Consider the following 17,838-nt stretch of genomic DNA (forward strand, 5'->3'; position numbering starts at 1 on the left):
GCGCAATCAAAATCGCAGATACGGTAGGACCCGCATCGACGCGAAAAGGTATGACTTCGCGTTAATTGATTTTAGCAATCGCGAACCACCATCGTCATCGTCGTTGTCATCGTCATCCGTCCTCTTCCTTTCAAGAAGATCCGCAAGTGCCACTCCAACCCATACTGGTATAACTTCACTGTCAGTTTCGATTCCTTTTTGAAGGAGTACCGATTTTCAACTTTTGATCATAACACAAACGAACCTGTTACATTTCCTCTTTCCTTCCTCATAACTCGTCGCCTCGCTCGCAATTCTTGGCATAAAGTAAAGAGTTGCGCGAAGGACACAAACTTCCATCATAAACATCCACCGTCTTTCTTCTCTCCAGCTGATTCCGTGCCAAATCGTCCTTTCCCAACTCACTGTTTCGAAAAATAGAAAAAGTAATTCAATTGGAGCACATCGCTTCCCCTCTCCTCGTTCTTATCCAACCACCACACCATTACCGCTCGACACAGACCTTTCGCAATGCCGCCTGGAAAACTGAGCGCCTTCGAGGCCCGGAGGCGGGAGAATGTCGCAAACAACGCGAAGCTTCTTAAAGATACTGCCGACCTCGGCGCTAAGATGAAGAAGGCCGCTGCGCCACCTCCCAGACCTGTTGCGCCGCGCAAGCGGAAAACTACAGAACCTGCTGTCCGGACTCGGGTCATGCCGGTTCGGCAGAGCGCCCGACTGGCTGGTGCCAATGCTGAGTCTAAAGACACTTTAGTTAAGCTGGAAGACATACCAGTCGAGTTGAAGGACAGAGAACCCAAACGGGTTCGTACGAATGGAGACCTTCAGCTCTCCAAGCTTCAGGTCGAAGGCAAGAGATGGTCTAATACCGACGCACTTGTCAGCTTTGCGCAAGGAGCACAGCCTGGCGTTCGAACATTTACCGACGAGGATATTAGAGAAACGAGCGAGGAAAAGCTGAAATCTTTACGACAGGACATGAACGATCTGACGTTATTTGGAGGCTGGCAGCCAAATGGTGAGTTTCCAACCTCAGTAGTTATCGGTACTCGTGTCTGGAACGCTGCTAAGACTGATATACAGATATTAAAATCACACCTGAAAGAGTATATGCTCTTACCTTCCATCCCATACTAGATAAACCTATGGTACTCGCAGGTGATAAGAAGGGTACTTTGGGGTTTTTTGACGGCTCTCAAGAGACACCCAACTATCCTGAGGATGAGGATGAAGACTTTGATGTCCCGTTGCCAGTAATCGGTGCTTTTGAGGTCCACAACCGTACAATCACGTCAATAAAGGTCCCAATGTTTGATCAGAACTCCGTCATCACAAGCTCTTACGACAGCTCAATACGATGTCTGGACCTAGTGTCGCAGATTAGCACGCAGCTATGGGCTCCTGACGCGGATGAAGACGAACTTGGAATTTCTTGTATAGACATGTCTGTCGAGGCAAAGGATATAATAATTTTCTCGACGCTCGAGGGTTCACTGGGTCGCATCGACAGACGAGAGAAGAAAAAGGCCGAGATCTGGGGCCTGACAGACAATAAGATTGGTGGCTTTTCCTTGAATCCATCCTTACCACATCTTGTTGCGACAGCCTCCCTCGACCGAACTCTCAAAATATGGGATCTTCGAATGATCAAGGGAAAGGGAGATCTGCGACACCCTTCCCTTTTAGGCGAGCACACATCGCGACTGTCTGTTTCCCATGCATCGTGGAGCAGCAGCGGTCACATCGCCACGTCCTCGTACGACGACACGGTGAAAATCTACGACTTTTCGGGAGCGAAAGCGTGGAAACCAGGACACGATATACCCGACAAGGAAATGGAGCCCGCAGTGAAGATTGCACATAACAATCAAACGGGTCGCTGGGTCACCATACTCAAACCCAAGTGGCAGACAAAGCCCGCCGATGGAATTCAGAAGTTCGCCATTGCGAACATGAATAGATTTGTCGACGTTTACGATGCCGCAGGCACCCAGCTTGCCCAATTGGATGGCGAGGGGATCACTGCTGTGCCTGCTGTTGCTGAATTCCACCCCGTGCATAATTGGGTCGCGGGCGCTAATAGTAGTGGGAAGCTGTGTCTCTGGCAGTGATGCGGTGATGCTAGACGTGGATGATGCCGTATAATTCTTTCGTCATCAACGAGCAATCAAACTTTTGGTTCTTTCTGAATGTAATCGTATGTATATAATATTAGCTCGGCATGCTAAACTCTCAAGACGCTTCGCCAAGCTTTAGGTATGAACCATCTGTATGTCTTGCTTGAGGAATTTGCTCAATATTTACCTACCTGGGCATCTATAGCATATCCTTCGAGACTCTTTTCATGGACAATGACGGTTTACCGCGGGCTATTTGGTCCAACTTTGTGATGACTTTATACTTCGACTGGTCATTAAATAAACCGGAATTTATGTCTGGCTTTCCAACATGATGAAGGAAACGACTAGGTTGTTAACAATCCCAGAGTTTACTTACATATATAATTAGGGTATATATATGCGTGTGTTTGTAAACTCAAGATTTCGATATAAGACAAAATCATTTGGGGAGAAAGGAGTAACCCAAAGTCATGAATCAGTGTTGCTGTTGTAGTTCATATTGTAGGCGTCGCCGTAGCGTGCAACTGTCTGTTGAATTATCAATACATTGTACATGGGTATCTTCACCGTTCATTAAGTCCTCCGCTGCCATCATAACATCATTACCTCCTCCGCATCTAGCTCAGGCTCAGGCTCTTCATCGACCTGCAAGAAAGGATGCTGCAGCGCCTCCTCGGCACTTATTCTCCTCCCGGGGTCCAAATCCATGCATCGCGTCAGGAACTCAATGGCTTCCTTCTCTTCCGGGGTCAGGGTGTTGGCGGTCCCATCCTTCCCGCCGTCACTCCTGCAGGTGCTCCACAGCATGATCTTCTCGAATGAAAAACCCTGGCTGCTGATGGTGGGTATGGTCGTGTCGAACATGCAGCCATGTAGCTGCCCCGCTAGTTTCATCCGCTTGCTGCCGAAGATGGTTGCGATTTCGATCATGGCCTCGATGTCGTCTGCGCTGTTGAAGAAGGGGAAGCGTTTGCAGAGAATCGTGAGCAGGATCACACCCGCGGACCAGATGTCAATCTTGGTGGTTTGCTCTGTGCATTTGAAGAGCACTTCGGGAGCGCGGAAGCCGCGAGTGCCCGCTCTGTTGGCCCGGCGAGATGGTCGCGTGTCTACCTTAGGATATCCGGGCTGTGCTCCGGTCTGTATCGAATTGAAGGCCACTGAATGCTGTAGGCGGTGTTTACGAACCTGGCGGTCTTCATGACAGAGGCATGGCTTGCTATCGGTGCCTTCTCGCTCGGCCAGTCCGAAATCTACTAGCACACCGCGCTTCTTGTCCGGATCATAGAGGAAGTTCGTCGGTTTTATGTCACGATGGACGATCCCTCTCTCATGTACAGCCGCGAGAGCCATGAAAAGAGATCTCAGGTATACACGCGTGTCGTAAATATTCATCTTTGGATAGTATTTCCGGAAGTCTTGATGGCGAAAGTAAGGAAGAACAATGAGGACTTGATCCGATTCGCGCAGTGCGGTGATAAGGGGACAGACAGATGGTGATTCCCGGAGGTCGTGAAGGAGATCGAGCTCGTTGAGAATGCGAGCAGGCGAGGATGTTACATAGATCTTTTTGATGGCAACAAACTTTCTTCGACGAGGGGGGCGGGAGGTAGAATTGTTATGAGTAGCAGAGGATTTGAGAGGTGGCGGTGTCCATTGACTCTCGTCGGCGTCGATGTCCCAGCTGTTTATGTAGTCGTGATAACGTATATCCTCGGCCTTATACACGGTTGAGAATGTACCTGGAGGAAGGGAGCAGACACGGTTAGCTACAGAGTTGGCAGATATTACGGTAGCACTCCGTATAGAGCACGTATGGCCGTTGCGTACCTTCACCAATGCGCTTGATTAAGCGATAGCCATCTCGAAAATGAGGGAAGGTCTGCTGTAGTTTCTCCATGTCTTGTTGTACTGTCACGTCTATTGACTCATCGTCTTCGGATGACTCGGACGCGTCCTCGTCATGGTCGTCGTTCTCTTTGTCTTCTATTGCTCCTCCATCGGCGTCGTCGTCGTCGTCAGGCTCTGGTTCGTGTTCGTCGTAGTCATCTTCAGCCCGTTGAGTCTGTGACTGTGATTCTGATTGCGATCGCGCTAGCTCGTCCTGCTCTTGCTCTCCCAACATGTGGTCTAAAGCGAGATTATCCTCGTGTATGTGGAAAGATCGTTTTTCCATTGTGTGGCTATGTTGTTCTGAAGCATCATGCGACGCAACATGGGCGAACATGGCTGTTGGTGGTGCCGAGACAAGGACAAAAACCCTTTCCCCCCTTCGCTACCCACTCCTCCCCTTCCTATCCTTCCAAGGAGTGCAATTCCGACTTTGCTGGTCCTCTCAAATGTCACCAAGGGGAAGTCAAACTAGTCGGTGTGGTGGATTATGGCAGATACTGAATGTATAAAGAGGCGCAGTGAGCTGAAGAAGACAGAGACTCTTCAACAAGTGGCTTACTCAGGATGGGTTAGGGAACACCAGTTCGAATACCTAGCTTGAAGAGAACGCTTGAAGAAAAGACAAATTCCTCTTGTGGAGTTGTCGCTAGTAGTGAGTAAAGTGAAGTCAGCAATCAAATGAATTCAATTTTATCGCTCAATAGCTCTGGTAAGGGTCAAGGCAAATTCCAACCAGCAATAACAGCAATTGAACACCAAGGACGCATCCTTGATCCATTAGACGCGTCTAGATACTTACCTACAGAGTACCTAGAAGAGTGGTGCTCTAAGCGATGGACTGTGAAATCCTCACTGTGCTCTAAGCGTTGACTACCTACCTAGGCAGGCGAGGTAGGTACCTAGGTATCTCCAAGAGTGCTGCATTCTGGTGGACTCTACGGAATAGGTACTAGTGTTCATACTGTGCGAGTTCCGGCTGACGCCCCCGGGGCTTTGGCTTAGCGGTTTGGCGGGGGAAAGTGGGGTGGACGTAGTGGGGCAGCGGCGGTTTGGAGCCGGCGTCGCGTCGCAAAGACAACAAAAACAAACCGTTGCCGAGGGGCTCGCTCCTTCCCCGCCTGTGAGAAAACCACTAGCCGACCCACTAACAGACCACATCCCGTGACAATGATTGGCTGGCTACCTAGGTACCTACCTACTTAAGTAGGTACCTAGATAGCAGTTACCCTTGGAATAGTGACCGCTCACTCGCACACACCCACCATCGCCCAAGGTCACTGTCGCATCACTGATATTTTCTGGTTTCGCTTTTTGCTCGATTTGTTATCCTCACACTCATGTTAATTCCAAACAGATCTGGAGTCCGTAAAGTACGGTTCCTATATTGCAAGTGCCTTATCGGTGTTTCTACGTAGCATTACTCGCTGCCTAATAATTGTTTACTTCTGGTTGGCCGCACCTACGTGCCCAACACACCGGTGTGCTTTTGTCCTGGTATTATACCTGTCGATTAACATAATACCTACGCTCCTTGCTCTCTGAGGGGGGAGAAAGACAACACCCTCTTCTTCGCCCATCATGGAGTCGATCAATTTCGACATCAACGATGCCCTCAAGCATTACATGAGCGACCCCGCCTCCATCGCGACTCCCGAAGCCGACGGCGCCCTTCTTGACTGTGAATCCGACCCGGAGTCTCTGTCTAATATCGCCCTCATAAACCCCGTCCTCAACCCCATCATAGACGCTGTCGCCGACAATCCCGATGCGATAACACGCAGCGCCTACTTTGACTCGCTGCAATTTCTTCTCAAGTGCGCTCCCACCTCCCTCCACCCACCCTCCCAAGAATCCTCCCAAGAATCGCAGGAGTCGCGGTTTTCTTCATCCGACACTGCTGCTGCCTCAAGTGAGACGATCCGGGAACCAGTTTCTAAGTTGTTCGTGCAATCCAGATACACCCAGTTTCTACCGACACATGCCCTCAGCAAGATATTCGATCTGGTCATGAGCGGTCTCGCCGCCGAGGCTGACGCAATCGCCCATGATCTTGAAACCCCGGACGAACAGGACGTACTAGCTCATCACAAATCGCTGCTCGAAATCTATGGCTTTCTCATCCAATGGACTATGGCCTGCGTCGAGACCAAGGCCGCCGAGAAGTCATCAGCTGCCCCCGTGGCACGCGCCAGAGGTAAGGGCGCCAAGTCCAAGGCTGCTGCCAGCCGACAGGGTGACGATCATTGGGACAGTGCCGCGCAGCTCCAGTCTGCCCTAGATGTCATGTCAAAAGTCATGAAATTGAAGCTGGGCAAGCTCTTCCTAACTACGAGCGAACGCGACACCTTTGTCGGTCTACTTACTCGCCCAGTGTATATGGTACTCGAAAGCGAGCAGAGAGTGAAAAGTACAGCCATCAGGATGCATGCTTTTAAAGTCCTCTGTATTGCGGTTAAGCACCACGGTCATGGCTACGGTAGGTCTTAGCAGAAAAAACGGAACCTGAAACACTCCTAGTAATCGCTGACACTGCCATAGCCGCTCAGATCTCTATTGTCCAGAATCTGACATATTTCGAGCATCTATCCGAACCTATGGCGGAGTTTCTTCACATTCTATCAGAGCAATACGATTATCCTCAACTTGCCGAAGAAATTCTGAAGGAGATCGGCAACAAAGAATTCAACTCCAATGACACGAAGGGACCTAAGTCCGTATCGACTTTTATTGCCAAGCTCTCTGAACTCGTTCCAAGATTGGTGATCAAGCAAATGACTATGCTTGCTAAACAGCTAGACAGCGAGGTCAGTAATGCCATACCCTGATATCTTGGACTTCCTCACTAACCTTCTGTAGTCGCACACACTGCGCAGTTCGTTGATTGAGGTCTGCGGTAACATGATAGCCCATCTTAGCAATCAAGAGGAACGCAGTGACAACCACAAGTCTCAGTTGAATGCCTTCTTCGATGTGCTGGAAGAGCGGTTTCTGGATATCAACCCTTACTGTCGGTGCCGAGTGATGCAAGTGTATGTCAAATTGTGTGATCTACAACAAAAGTTCCCCAAACGGAGACAAAAAGCCGCTGAGCTCGCGTGTCGAAGCTTAGAAGACAAAAGTAGCCATGTCAGAAGAAATGCAGTCAAGCTACTGGGGACTTTGATCAAGACTCACCCATTCACCGTCTTGCACGGTGCGCAGCTTGCTCGGAAAGACTGGCAGGAACGTTTAGACAAGGTCGATGCTGAGCTCAATGCACTGCAACCACCAGCAGGTGAACCAGGCTTGGGCGAGGACAGGGCCGATCAAACCGCACTCGTAGACGAGCCAACCCAGATCATGGAGTCACCACAGAAGCCTACGGAGATGTCTGAAGAAGAGAAGGCTGCGGCTGTTCAAAAGGCACAACAAGATGCCGCGACATCGGAGGCAATTGAAAAATTGACGCTTACGAAACGCTACTACACTGATGCTCTCAAATTCATCGAGGTCTTGCATGAGGCTACGGGCGTCATCGTTCAACTCCTCGGTTCGAAGAACAAGTCTGAAGTTATCGAGGCGATGGACTACTTTGAGATTGGAAATGCGTATAATATTGAGGACAACATGGTCGGCATCCGACGAATGATGCGCCTGATTTGGACCAAAGGCAATAGTGATGAAGGCAAGGGCGTGCAGACCCATCTCATCGATTGTTATAAACGCCTGTTTTTCGAAGCACCGGATCACTTTAGTCCCAACGACGCTGCTATATACATTGCAAGAAACATGATTAGTCTCACCTCTGGCACCACGCCTGCCGAGTTGACAAGCCTAGAACAAGTGCTTGCTACCATGATGAAACAAGGCATGATTTCCGACAGGGTCGTCACAAAACTGTGGGGTGTATATGGATTTCAGAAGCGAGAGATATCACGATCTCAGCGAAGAGGTGCCATCATTGTATTGGGTATGCTTGCGACCGCATCGCCTGAGATTGTGGTAGGAGAGATGGAAACCATGCTGCGATTTGGCTTGGGATCTCATGGCCGAGCCGATCTCCAGCTTGCCAAATACACTTGTATTGCGTTACGGAGATTGAACCCGACGGGCCGACAGGCAAAGGACTCGTCAGTCACCTTCAGTCGACTTCCAAATGAGCACGCTGTATTGGCTAAACTCGCCGCTATTACTGAAGTGCCGAGTGAGAGTAAGGAGTGGTTTGGCGTGGCTGAACAAGCTATTAACGCTATCTATGCGCTCGCGAAGCATCCTGATATCCTATGTACCGATATCATTCGGCGGCGAACTAAAGTTGTTTTTGCCGCTCAGCAGAAAACCCCACCAGCGTCTCGGCCGGGGTCGCGAGACGATGCTACGATGACGGTAACGGGTGCTCATGGGATGACACAAAATTTCAATACCATGTCTCTTGACGCACCTACACAAACCATCAATCAACCTCCACCCGAACCGCTGGCTGAGCCCAAGGAAAAGGCAGCTATTGCCTTGTCGCAACTGCTATTCGTTGTAGGACATGTAGCGATTAAGCAAATTGTGCATCTAGAGCTCTGTGAACTAGACTTCAAGCGGAGAAAACAGGAGAAAGAAAAGGAGACATCAAAGCCAGACGAACCTCGAGCATCTACAGGCCGAAGGGGCAAGAGCGCTGCAGCAGCGCCGGCGCCAGAGGAAGCAGGAGATGAGCTGGACTTGATTGGCGGAACAACGGAAGATGACTTCACTGAAGCCATGGCTCATATTCGTGAGCGTGAGCTGCTGTTTGGTCCCCAATCCCTTTTGTCCAACTATGGTCCCATGGTAGCAGAGATCTGCTCACGGAGTGATATTTACAAAGACAAGAGTCTTCAGGCAGCCGCCACCTTGTGCCTTGCCAAGCTGATGTGCGTCAGCAGTGAATACTGCGAGGCACATCTGCCATTGCTCATCACTATCATGGAGAGATCGCCCAATCCCACCGTCCGATCTAATGTTGTTATCGCCCTCGGCGATATGGCTGTTTGCTTCAATCATCTCATTGATGAAAATACGGACTTCTTGTACCGCCGCCTTGCTGATAGCGATCTCTCGGTTAAGAGAACATGTCTCATGACGCTCACCTTCCTCATTCTGGCAGGTCAGGTCAAGGTCAAGGGTCAGTTAGGCGAGATGGCAAAGTGCCTCGAAGACGAGGACAAGAGGATCGCTGATCTTGCCCGTATGTTCTTCACCGAGCTCAGCACTAAGGACAATGCCGTATACAATCACTTTGTCGACATGTTCAGTCTTCTTTCGGCTGGCCAGATGGACGAGGAGCCGTTCAAGAGAATCATCAAATTCCTGCTTGGTTTTGTTGAAAAGGTAGGTTCATTTCTTCCTTGATTCCAGGGTTGAAGCTAACATATGATTGTAGGATAAACATGCCAGACAATTGGCCGATAAACTGGCAGCGCGTCTACCTCGATGCGAGACAGAGCGTCAGTGGAACGATGTCGCCTACGCCCTGGGCTTGCTGCAGCACAAAAATGAAGATATCAACAAAGTGATTAGCGAGGGTTACAAGGTAGTGCAATCAACAGCTTAGTAACCATGATGTATATGTTTCAGTGGGAGAGGGTAACGATGTGAACCGAGACAATGATACCAGGGCCATGAGGAGTACGGCGTTTGAATTGTACGTCAAGTTCATTGGGGGTGTTTTGTTTTTCAAACGAGTGTATAAGCATTGAATTTGTCGATAAAACTATCCGCTTTGTGAATTACGAGACTTAGCCTGCTGATGTGACCTTAGAAAATGGTGAATGTACGGTGAATGTACGTGAAAGTAAAGTGCTGAATTTCGTATTATTCATTTCCTGACATGAGAGGAGTACAATTCATGTCTGAGATGAGCGCAAGCTCCACTCCGTCTACAGGGATCCTGCTTATCTACACGCCACGGTGAAGATCTACTTGGACCCGTCATCGGAGGTTGGAATGCACAGATAGAGATCACAGCAAGATCACATGGCAGCTAATGTTACATAGTTCGGTCTAGATACAGGAGGCGCATGTGGATACACCAAACGCCCGCATCATGGCAGATAGCGCTGAGCAAGAAGTCGGCTCTCGACTCTCGACTGACAGCACAACGGGTCTCCTTCCTTCCTCTTTGCATTCGGCTTCGCAAGGTGCGGAAATGGGAAATGGTCACGGAAACGAAGAAGCAGGCCAGCAGCAAGGAGGAGGCGGGATAGACGATGCTAGAATCGTTCGCCGCATCGACGCCCACATGCTGCCCCTCCTCTTCGTCACCTACATGTTCAACTTCATGGACAAAACCATTCTATCCTCGGCCTCGGTCTTCGGCCTGCGCGAAGACAACGGCCTCGAGGACAACCAGTACTCCTGGGTCTCGAGCGCCTTCTACTTCGGATACCTCGTCGCGACGTACCCCGCGACCCTCCTCGTTGCTCGCCTCCCTGTGGCCCGCTACCTGGGCGCCAACACGCTCTTCTGGGGCGCGGTGGTAGCGCTCACGGCTGTTTCGCATAGTTTTGGCGCGTTGTTTGTTTTGCGGTTCCTGCTCGGCGTCGCTGAGGCCTCGGTGTCGCCCGCCCTCGTCTTCATCACGAGCACTTGGTACACGCGCGACGAGATCCCCACGAGAACGGGGATTTGGTTCGCGGGGAACTCGGTCGGCGGGATCGTCTCGTCGCTTCTTGCGTACGGTCTTGGCCACGTTCGTGACCACATCGGGCCTTGGCGCTGGATGTTCATCGTCCTCGGCGCGTCGACGTTTCTCCTCGGAGCAGTCCTATTGCTGTTTCTACCGAATTCTATTGCCAATGCGAAGTTCCTTAGCCCCAAGGAGAGGAAGTGGGCGGTCGATCGCGTCGTCGTCGCGGGACTTGGATCTACGGCGAAGACGAGCTGGCAATGGAAGCAGATGCGTGAGTGTCTCATCGATCCGAAGACTTGGATCATATGGTCCTTGGCCCTGCTCTGTCAGATCCCGAATGGCGGTACACAAAACTTTGCCAATATCGTCATCAAATCGTTCGGTTTCTCGTCTCTTCAGTCGACGCTGATCAATATCCCGTACTCATTTCTTAGCATTGCAGCCATTTCGGGAACGGGCTGGGTAGCTGGGCGTTTGTGAGTGTCTTGATTTCACAACCCTTGAGACTTTTTCTTTTTTGCTTTAATGTTTTTGAATAGTAGATACGAGCATTAACTGACATCGCATACCAAGTCGATCCTTAAACTGCATCTTGATCGCCCTAGTCGTGCTTCCGCCCATCGTCGGGTCTGCGCTCATTTCCACCCGCGCAGCTATCCCTCATGGCGTTTCACTCTTTGGATATTTCCTCCTCGCCACGGGGCCCGCGGCCCTCCCGCTTCTCTTGTCCCTTGTGCAGTCTAACTTCCGTGGCGTCACCAAGAAAATGACTATGACGGCCCTGTTGTTTATTGCCTATTGTGCGGGAAATATCGCCGGCCCACAGCTCTTCATCAACGCCGAGGCGCCGACCTACGACACCGCGTTCCGCGCTATCTTGATTTGTTATTCGCTTGTTGTGGGATTCGCTTTGGGGCTAAGGGCTTATTTGGCCTTTGTAAATAGGCTGAGGCGGAGAAGGGAGGGTGTTGAGGGGAGTGATGGAGCCTCAGGCGCTGTGGCTGATGGCAAAGTCGTCGATCTTAGGCATGGACATGGCGCCGTTGGGGAGCTAAGATTACGGCCTGGGGACTATGAGGATGTTACCGATTGGGATACTTTTGGTTTCCGATACAGACTCTAGTTGTCAACCATTTGTGAAGATCTTCATCGAGTCTCATCATAGTGCTCTGGTGTTCAGGTTATGTCGTGATATTCAACTTCAGAGCTACGTCTAGAGATATGCCTATGAGGCGATAATCGCCCGTAACCTTGCAGTTACTCATGCCTATAGTCTTAGGTTTGGTCATCAACCACGGTCATACCACAAGAAAAGAAGTGTATCTGTGTCTCTTGTACAATCGTCTAGTTTCACATGTCATTCTTATAGCAATGCAGATCATGACATATGAGTTATGCTGAGCCCAGCTTGACGTACAGTATAGCATATTAGGCATCGAGTGTATCTCGATAAAGAGCTACTATTCCTGGCTTCGTGCACTAGAAATTAGATTCTTCGGTTCCGTTGATGTCGCGTAAGAAATGATGACATGGCAAAGGTGTCTAGACTCGTAGCCCCTTCCTTTGCGAAGCGAAATCTAGAGCAACCTATCACTGCACATGATCACAATGAATATTGGGAAAACCAAGCATGCAGTCAATATATTTTCATCGCCAAGTGTAGCACAGCGTCCGCACCGTCGCGCTCCATAGCTGGACAAGACTATCTTTGATGGTGGGACACACGGCGTATGTACCACTCTCGTCGGGACGAAGCTCACCCCGCCGCTTGTGATTGCTGAATTGACCTCATGACTTCCACCAATCCCGACGAGAAAATCTGTCAGGAATCCATCCATCTGTAGGTACACAATCCTGTGAGAGTAGACTGCTGGTGCCAAGCCGTGGGGAGCCAAGCTGAGGTACCAGAGGCAAGCAAATGCCACGGTCGTCATTCAAAATCTGTGAAAATCACGATTGGGATAATTGCAATTGGCCCGCTATTCATAGTATATGGCGTAATTTGTGCGAATAGGGAACTCAAAGCCGTTTACCCTGGCCCTGGGCCTACTGAGCCAATATACGGCTAAATAGAAAATGGATTCGCACAGAGTCACGTCCCACGGGGCCCAGCTACCATCCCAATGGCAATATTGGCCGCCCATCCTAAGAGATCATCTCTTTCGCAGTTCTGGCCGCTCCGTGCCCCCAAGAATGGCTTTATCTCCCACGGAGCCAGCATGACAAACAGGCTAGCTCGAGGAATCCGCGCTATGACTCTGCTGGCTTGCCAAGTAATAGCCGTGATAGTCCGCGCCTATGCAACAGCCATCGATGAAATTTCGCATTTTTGACGTGATGCTCCGGCTGTCTTCCGCACGTCCAGGGCCTCACGATAAGCGAGTTGTATTTAATTTTCGGTGTCCTACCTGACTATCTGCGCATGCGAGCTCCTGTCTTTCCCAGCAAGCTTCTACCCACGAAATTGTACTGACAGTCCGTCCCTTTCAATTCGTACGTCTTGTACCAACTTCAGGCTTAGAATACAGCCCGTGCGCTCGTTATCACACGGTATTATACAATTCTACATCTCAGTGTCATTATTCAGACGCCAGAATGCGCTGGAATCTCGGCCTATCCTACCTAGCGGCGTTGTTAGGGAGTGGTACGTATCATGCCGAAGAACGCTTAGAGGCACCAGTAAAATATTGCTTACATCGTCATCAGCATCCGAAGGGCTTGCTGCAGATACAACTCTCGTCCGTGACTCTCTGACAGGCTTCACGTTTTCGGAGTACCAGGCGGCATTCGTGATCGGTCAGTCTATCACGTTCCGCGTCGCAGTGCCCGTCCCTGCTCCGTCAAACTACGATATTGTTTTCCAAATCATCGCCCCGAATGCGGTCGGTTGGACTGGTCTGGCCTGGGGAGCGTCAATGATCAATAACCCATTGACTATCGGCTGGGCATACGGGATTACACCTGTATTATCCGTCCGGCGCACTAGGTAGGCTCACTATAGGATATTTGGGTAGTATATATTTTTACATACAGAAGCTGACGTGATTGTAGTGTACGGACACAACCTCAAGTTTACACCGGAGCAACGGTGCAGATTCTGAAGGCTGGTTCCAGGGTCAACGGAACGCATTGGCAAGTCACAGCCAAATGCAGTGGATGCAGCTCCTTCACCACCACCGGTTCAAATGTTAAAACCCTAAACCCGAGTGGTAGCAATCGTATGGCCTTCGCTTATTCCAAGACCAAGCCGCCGAGCTCATCGGCCGCTACCACACTTACTGTTCATGACACCTTCAACTATTGGGACCATGATTTTGCGACCGGCGGAAACACTGATTTTGCTACACTCGTACAGAAGAATGCTTGAGATTGAATATTTCGAGAAATAAATGGAGTGACGGCGCAAAGGGAGAACTGTAACTTCATCGTCAGAGTTGATACGCAATAGAAATGACGTAGCACCTACTTCAACCTTCTTCATGGGTACATCGTATGACAGGCTAAGAGAAGGGGAATTCAGATTTCTTTAGTGCGATAACAGGTATAACATCAGGCGCGACAGCTGCGATACAGCGCTGCAAAACAGTAACGACTCGACTGATGCATAGCCCTTGTTAGATAAGAAGCTCTAGAAGTTGTCATGTGCTTAGTCGAGCATACAGACCGAAGAGTTTACGATACTGAGCAAGTGCTCTCCAACTATACGTCATGGCTTTCATGCACTCCTACACTACCCAGCGGATTGGTATTGGTAAGATATTCGGATATGCTATAACTGGCCCTTAAATAAGGCCTCTAAACTGTAATCGAGCAGGTGCAGTAAAAATTGCATATACATATCTTCAGATTGATACTCATCTCAAGGGATTCAAACCGCACGCTCTCTTGTAAGTATTTTGAATATGATAATGCTAAAGTTCAAATGACTACAGCAAAAAAGGCTTCTAAGTATGTTGAGATATTAGATACGTGGAAGTTGGTCAAATTGAGCTTCAATCTTACTATCAAATAGCTAAGAAAACGGAAACCAATAAAGTGCACTTCCATTCAGAGCCCCCCGGGTCAGGTATTGGGGTTATCGATGAACAATAATTCACAGGATCCATAGCCTCTTTGGTCGAACCAATCTTGCGAGTGAATAGGAAGCTTGCTTGTTGGGCTTTCAAGCCTTGATCGCCATCTCTCCCAGGGGGAGAGCTTTCAACCCTATAATTCCGTTGTGTCAGCTTTTCCTCATTGTCGTTCCTTGCCGTATCCTTGACAGTCCAAGGAAAGGGGTTGTTTTATTGCAACTTACAGCCCTCTACCTCCTCCGGAGCCTGCTGCTTCACTGTGCAAGCGCTGTACTGCGACTCGGGCTGAGCCGTGATGCCAGCCCTGGGGCAATCAGTGTTGAGGTTACATTGGCTGTCCATGGCCTTCTGAAGTGTGTCACCCTCCCAGCCAAAGAGGTAGTCGCCGTGCGCTGCGGAACCGCTAGATACGTATATTAGCTTTCTCCGAAATGCTGTCGCTATCCTACGGGTTTCTAATATGGGGCTGTCTTACCCAACGTTCATGCTGTAGATGTAGGGGTTAGAACCGTCGGTGGGGAAATCTGACGAGTCCGCGAATTGGTGAGTATCCCACATCAGCTCGTACATAATCTGAGGAAGCTTGACGGGGTGTGTTGACGGGCAGGCACCGCCGCCGGTGGCACCGGATCCGGAGCTATAGGCAACGTGACTCTGGTGATCTGGGCTGTCGAGGTTCTTTCCATCCCAGCATCTATACAGATTCAAGGATCAGCCTAGTCCTTACGACCATCTTCTCTTTTACTTTTCTTTCTACGGTGTACCCGATTTCTACCGCATTCTCGAATTTCTTGAGTATGACTTTTGAATAATATAAGAACTTACGTGGGGAAGATGATTGTCTGTCGGATCATCTTGCAGGACTTCGACGCAGGGATATCAACGGTGTCGCTTCCGGTGCAGGGAGCTCCACCCACAAAGGGGCTGTCAGTATAAGAAGTCCAGCAACGATGGCAAATATTAGCCTTAGGTGTCTTTCTGGGGTCGGTGTTGGCGGCGTTACCAGCCAACATGCGGAAACCCTATAATGCGATTAAATGAATGTCATGTGTGCGGAGTAAGAATCGCATACCTTTTTGAAGGCTGTGACCTTTCCACTGGGAATGTAGTATACATCAAGACCACCCTTGTTGATGAGCCTGCCCTGAGGACCTCCGTTGCCGATCTGTGGCACACGCTTGTAGGTGCCATTCCTTGCCTTGTAGAACATTACGGCTGTCCAGTAGTTGGATTTGTCTTGCTTGAACGAGCAAGACGTGCAGGTGGAGGCTGTTAGATCGTGGGAACTAGGATCCATGGTGACATTGAACGAGTTGCCACCGACAATCTGGTGCAGATGCGGCGTGTATTTCATGCCAGGGTTCACAAGGGGGTCAACACGATCAACAACTATGATTTGCCGGAGTTAGTAAATTTCTCGAGGTGAAATGGTCGTTGGCTGAAATAGCGCCATATGCTTCCGATACACGCAACTCTCGTTATCGAAAGTCCTGTTCCTAAAAGCGGCAAGATTGGAGAAAGATAACTCTAAGTGTAGCATACCGAGCTGGGAGCATGCAAATCGAAGCATATTAAACTGAGCCGCGGCATTCTGCGCGAGCAGAGCGGCAGCAGCGAGAGCTGTCAGCTGCATCGTGAAATTTTCTGGGGCGAGCCTTCGAGATGTGAGACCTGACCGATGCGTAAACTAGAATATTATTTGGTAGCTTAATTATTTTTTATAATTGAATCGAGAGAAAAGGAACGATGGGTCAGGGAGTTTTAGTAGAAAATTTGCGGAAACTTTCATATGGTGTCATTCTCATCGTGACAGGCGCCTCGCAGCCAAGCAAGTCTGAACTGCCGAACCGGCAAACTTGGCCCAATTATTGGGCTGGATATGTCCCTTCAATGTCTTGATTGATTTGATTGCTATATTCAGTCGGACATGGCATCGTTTTGCACGCTGATTGATCGGCTGAGCTACTGGGCCACCTTCTGGCTGTATCACGTTTACCCGGTTATTAAACCTTCCAATGACACTCATAAGGTAAATACGCCAAGCCATAGAGACATCATTATTCCTTGTCTGGAAATATGGATTCCTGCCATTGCCGCCACACTATCCAAAATTGCAGCAAGAAGGTCCTTATGTAGAATACATAGACCAGTTGTCCAGAAACATCCAGCTTGCATCTGGAAGTGGACAGCTAATCACTTCAACTCTATCTACGATTTAGCAACGACAGCTCTGCTAGCTTTACCAGTATATAGCCATTGGTATCAACTGACTACCTCACACTAGTTACAGGGCTATTCATCACGATAGAATTCACCGTGATGATGGCAAACGACACCAATTCCCGCAGTGTTCCTGAATGACTCAGCCAACCCGGCGGAAATCTCGGCCTTTCTTCTCCACCAATAAGTTTGATGAGACTCGAAGTGCGGGCGTGGCCGCACGGCAATGCACCCAGGCTGTCAATATATACCTATATGAAATCAGCCACCGGTGATGGAGAGGTGCGGGAATTGTCCGCTCGGATAGACATTCAGCACTAATCTCCCATTGAGGCTCTCGGGCTTCGGCTAGTACTAGGGGATGGTAACTATCACAACAGCGAGCTTTGAGAAGGGTAGATTTCTCACCGACCCTCCCTGAAATCAGTGGCTAGAGGACTGATATATATAGCTATATACCATTGCCTCATCATCGTTAAGGAAACGAACATGACAATATGCATGATGCGTGGAGATTGGAGCTGTCTTCTATAGATCTTATCTGCAAAACTAGAACGCTAAATTTAGATGTACGTCATGGTGTATCCAGCTTTAGCTTTGCAGACCAGCAGATGCTTGGCGCCCTGGATCTATTCAGTTTCGCCGAACAATCATGTACTGCCGAATATCCCATCTCGCCCCACGAAAAGAGGCCAATTTGGCATAGAAACACCTTCGGCATTTTTCTAACACAAAGTGATAGGGGAGCTGAGATGTGAGACTTGTTCGATAATGTTGTCACCCTTATTTAACTTTATATACAATTTCTCTTCGTTCGTACTGTATATCGGAAATTAGGCTTCATTAGTTCCGTGATAAATGTGCCTAGGGGTTTGGGATTGAATCTCCTTTT

The 17,838-nt window shown here is 49.5% G+C and overlaps 6 protein-coding genes across 6 annotated transcripts; 4 read left to right on the forward strand and 2 right to left on the reverse strand.

Annotated features, from left to right (window-relative positions):
- Positions 1–47: 47 nt before the first annotated feature.
- F5B22DRAFT_628075 (WD40-repeat-containing domain protein) lies at positions 48–2,601 on the forward strand. Its single transcript, XM_047976385.1, has 3 exons — positions 48–180; positions 421–1,018; positions 1,084–2,601. The coding sequence occupies exons 2-3, from the start codon at positions 511–513 to the stop codon at positions 2,109–2,111; spliced, it is 1,536 nt and encodes a 511-aa protein (XP_047825642.1). The 5' UTR covers positions 48–180; positions 421–510; the 3' UTR covers positions 2,112–2,601.
- Positions 2,602–2,711: 110 nt separating this feature from the next.
- Positions 2,712–4,296, reverse strand: F5B22DRAFT_639955 (putative cell cycle protein kinase; the record flags this gene model as incomplete). Its single annotated transcript, XM_047977788.1, has 2 exons — positions 2,712–3,862; positions 3,951–4,296. The coding sequence occupies 2 exons, from the start codon at positions 4,294–4,296 to the stop codon at positions 2,712–2,714; spliced, it is 1,497 nt and encodes a 498-aa protein (XP_047825643.1).
- A 964-nt stretch (positions 4,297–5,260) lies between these two features.
- On the forward strand, positions 5,261–9,771 carry F5B22DRAFT_628080 (armadillo-type protein). Its single transcript, XM_047976386.1, has 5 exons — positions 5,261–5,827; positions 5,969–6,489; positions 6,552–6,817; positions 6,870–9,353; positions 9,406–9,771. The coding sequence occupies exons 1-5, from the start codon at positions 5,592–5,594 to the stop codon at positions 9,574–9,576; spliced, it is 3,678 nt and encodes a 1,225-aa protein (XP_047825644.1). The 5' UTR covers positions 5,261–5,591; the 3' UTR covers positions 9,577–9,771.
- F5B22DRAFT_628082 (major facilitator superfamily domain-containing protein) lies at positions 9,772–11,994 on the forward strand. The gene is made up of 2 exons (XM_047976387.1): positions 9,772–11,129; positions 11,227–11,994. The coding sequence occupies exons 1-2, from the start codon at positions 10,069–10,071 to the stop codon at positions 11,774–11,776; spliced, it is 1,611 nt and encodes a 536-aa protein (XP_047825645.1). The 5' UTR covers positions 9,772–10,068; the 3' UTR covers positions 11,777–11,994.
- A 1,254-nt stretch (positions 11,995–13,248) lies between these two features.
- On the forward strand, positions 13,249–14,020 carry F5B22DRAFT_651787 (uncharacterized protein; the record flags this gene model as incomplete). The annotated part of the gene is made up of 3 exons (XM_047979521.1): positions 13,249–13,297; positions 13,360–13,639; positions 13,705–14,020. 3 exons carry the CDS (start codon positions 13,249–13,251, stop codon positions 14,018–14,020), a joined length of 645 nt encoding a protein of 214 aa, XP_047825646.1.
- Positions 14,021–14,815: 795 nt separating this feature from the next.
- Positions 14,816–16,359, reverse strand: F5B22DRAFT_639958 (uncharacterized protein; the record flags this gene model as incomplete). The annotated part of the gene is made up of 6 exons (XM_047977789.1): positions 14,816–14,859; positions 14,951–15,129; positions 15,202–15,420; positions 15,552–15,748; positions 15,799–16,115; positions 16,269–16,359. 6 exons carry the CDS (start codon positions 16,357–16,359, stop codon positions 14,816–14,818), a joined length of 1,047 nt encoding a protein of 348 aa, XP_047825647.1.
- Positions 16,360–17,838: the final 1,479 nt, after the last annotated feature.

Source organism: Xylaria bambusicola (genome assembly GCF_022495145.1).
Source record: "Xylaria bambusicola strain CBS 139988 unplaced genomic scaffold F5B22scaffold_74, whole genome shotgun sequence".
Classification (NCBI taxonomy): Eukaryota; Fungi; Ascomycota; class Sordariomycetes; order Xylariales; family Xylariaceae; genus Xylaria; species Xylaria bambusicola.

Excerpts from the sequence above, each read along its gene's own strand:
- F5B22DRAFT_628075 (XM_047976385.1), top strand. The coding sequence starts at position 511 with ATGCCGCCTGGAAAACTGAGCGCCTTCGAGGCCCGGAGGCGGGAGAAT. Across the intron at positions 1,019-1,083 it reads TGGAGGCTGGCAGCCAAATG|ATATTAAAATCACACCTGAA; the intron begins GTGAGTTTCCAA and ends ACTGATATACAG.
- F5B22DRAFT_628080 (XM_047976386.1), top strand. The coding sequence starts at position 5,592 with ATGGAGTCGATCAATTTCGACATCAACGATGCCCTCAAGCATTACATG. Across the intron at positions 5,828-5,968 it reads TCGCTGCAATTTCTTCTCAA|ATACACCCAGTTTCTACCGA; the intron begins GTGCGCTCCCAC and ends CGTGCAATCCAG. Across the intron at positions 9,354-9,405 it reads TGCTTGGTTTTGTTGAAAAG|GATAAACATGCCAGACAATT; the intron begins GTAGGTTCATTT and ends ATATGATTGTAG.
- F5B22DRAFT_628082 (XM_047976387.1), top strand. The coding sequence starts at position 10,069 with ATGGCAGATAGCGCTGAGCAAGAAGTCGGCTCTCGACTCTCGACTGAC. Across the intron at positions 11,130-11,226 it reads GGCTGGGTAGCTGGGCGTTT|TCGATCCTTAAACTGCATCT; the intron begins GTGAGTGTCTTG and ends TCGCATACCAAG.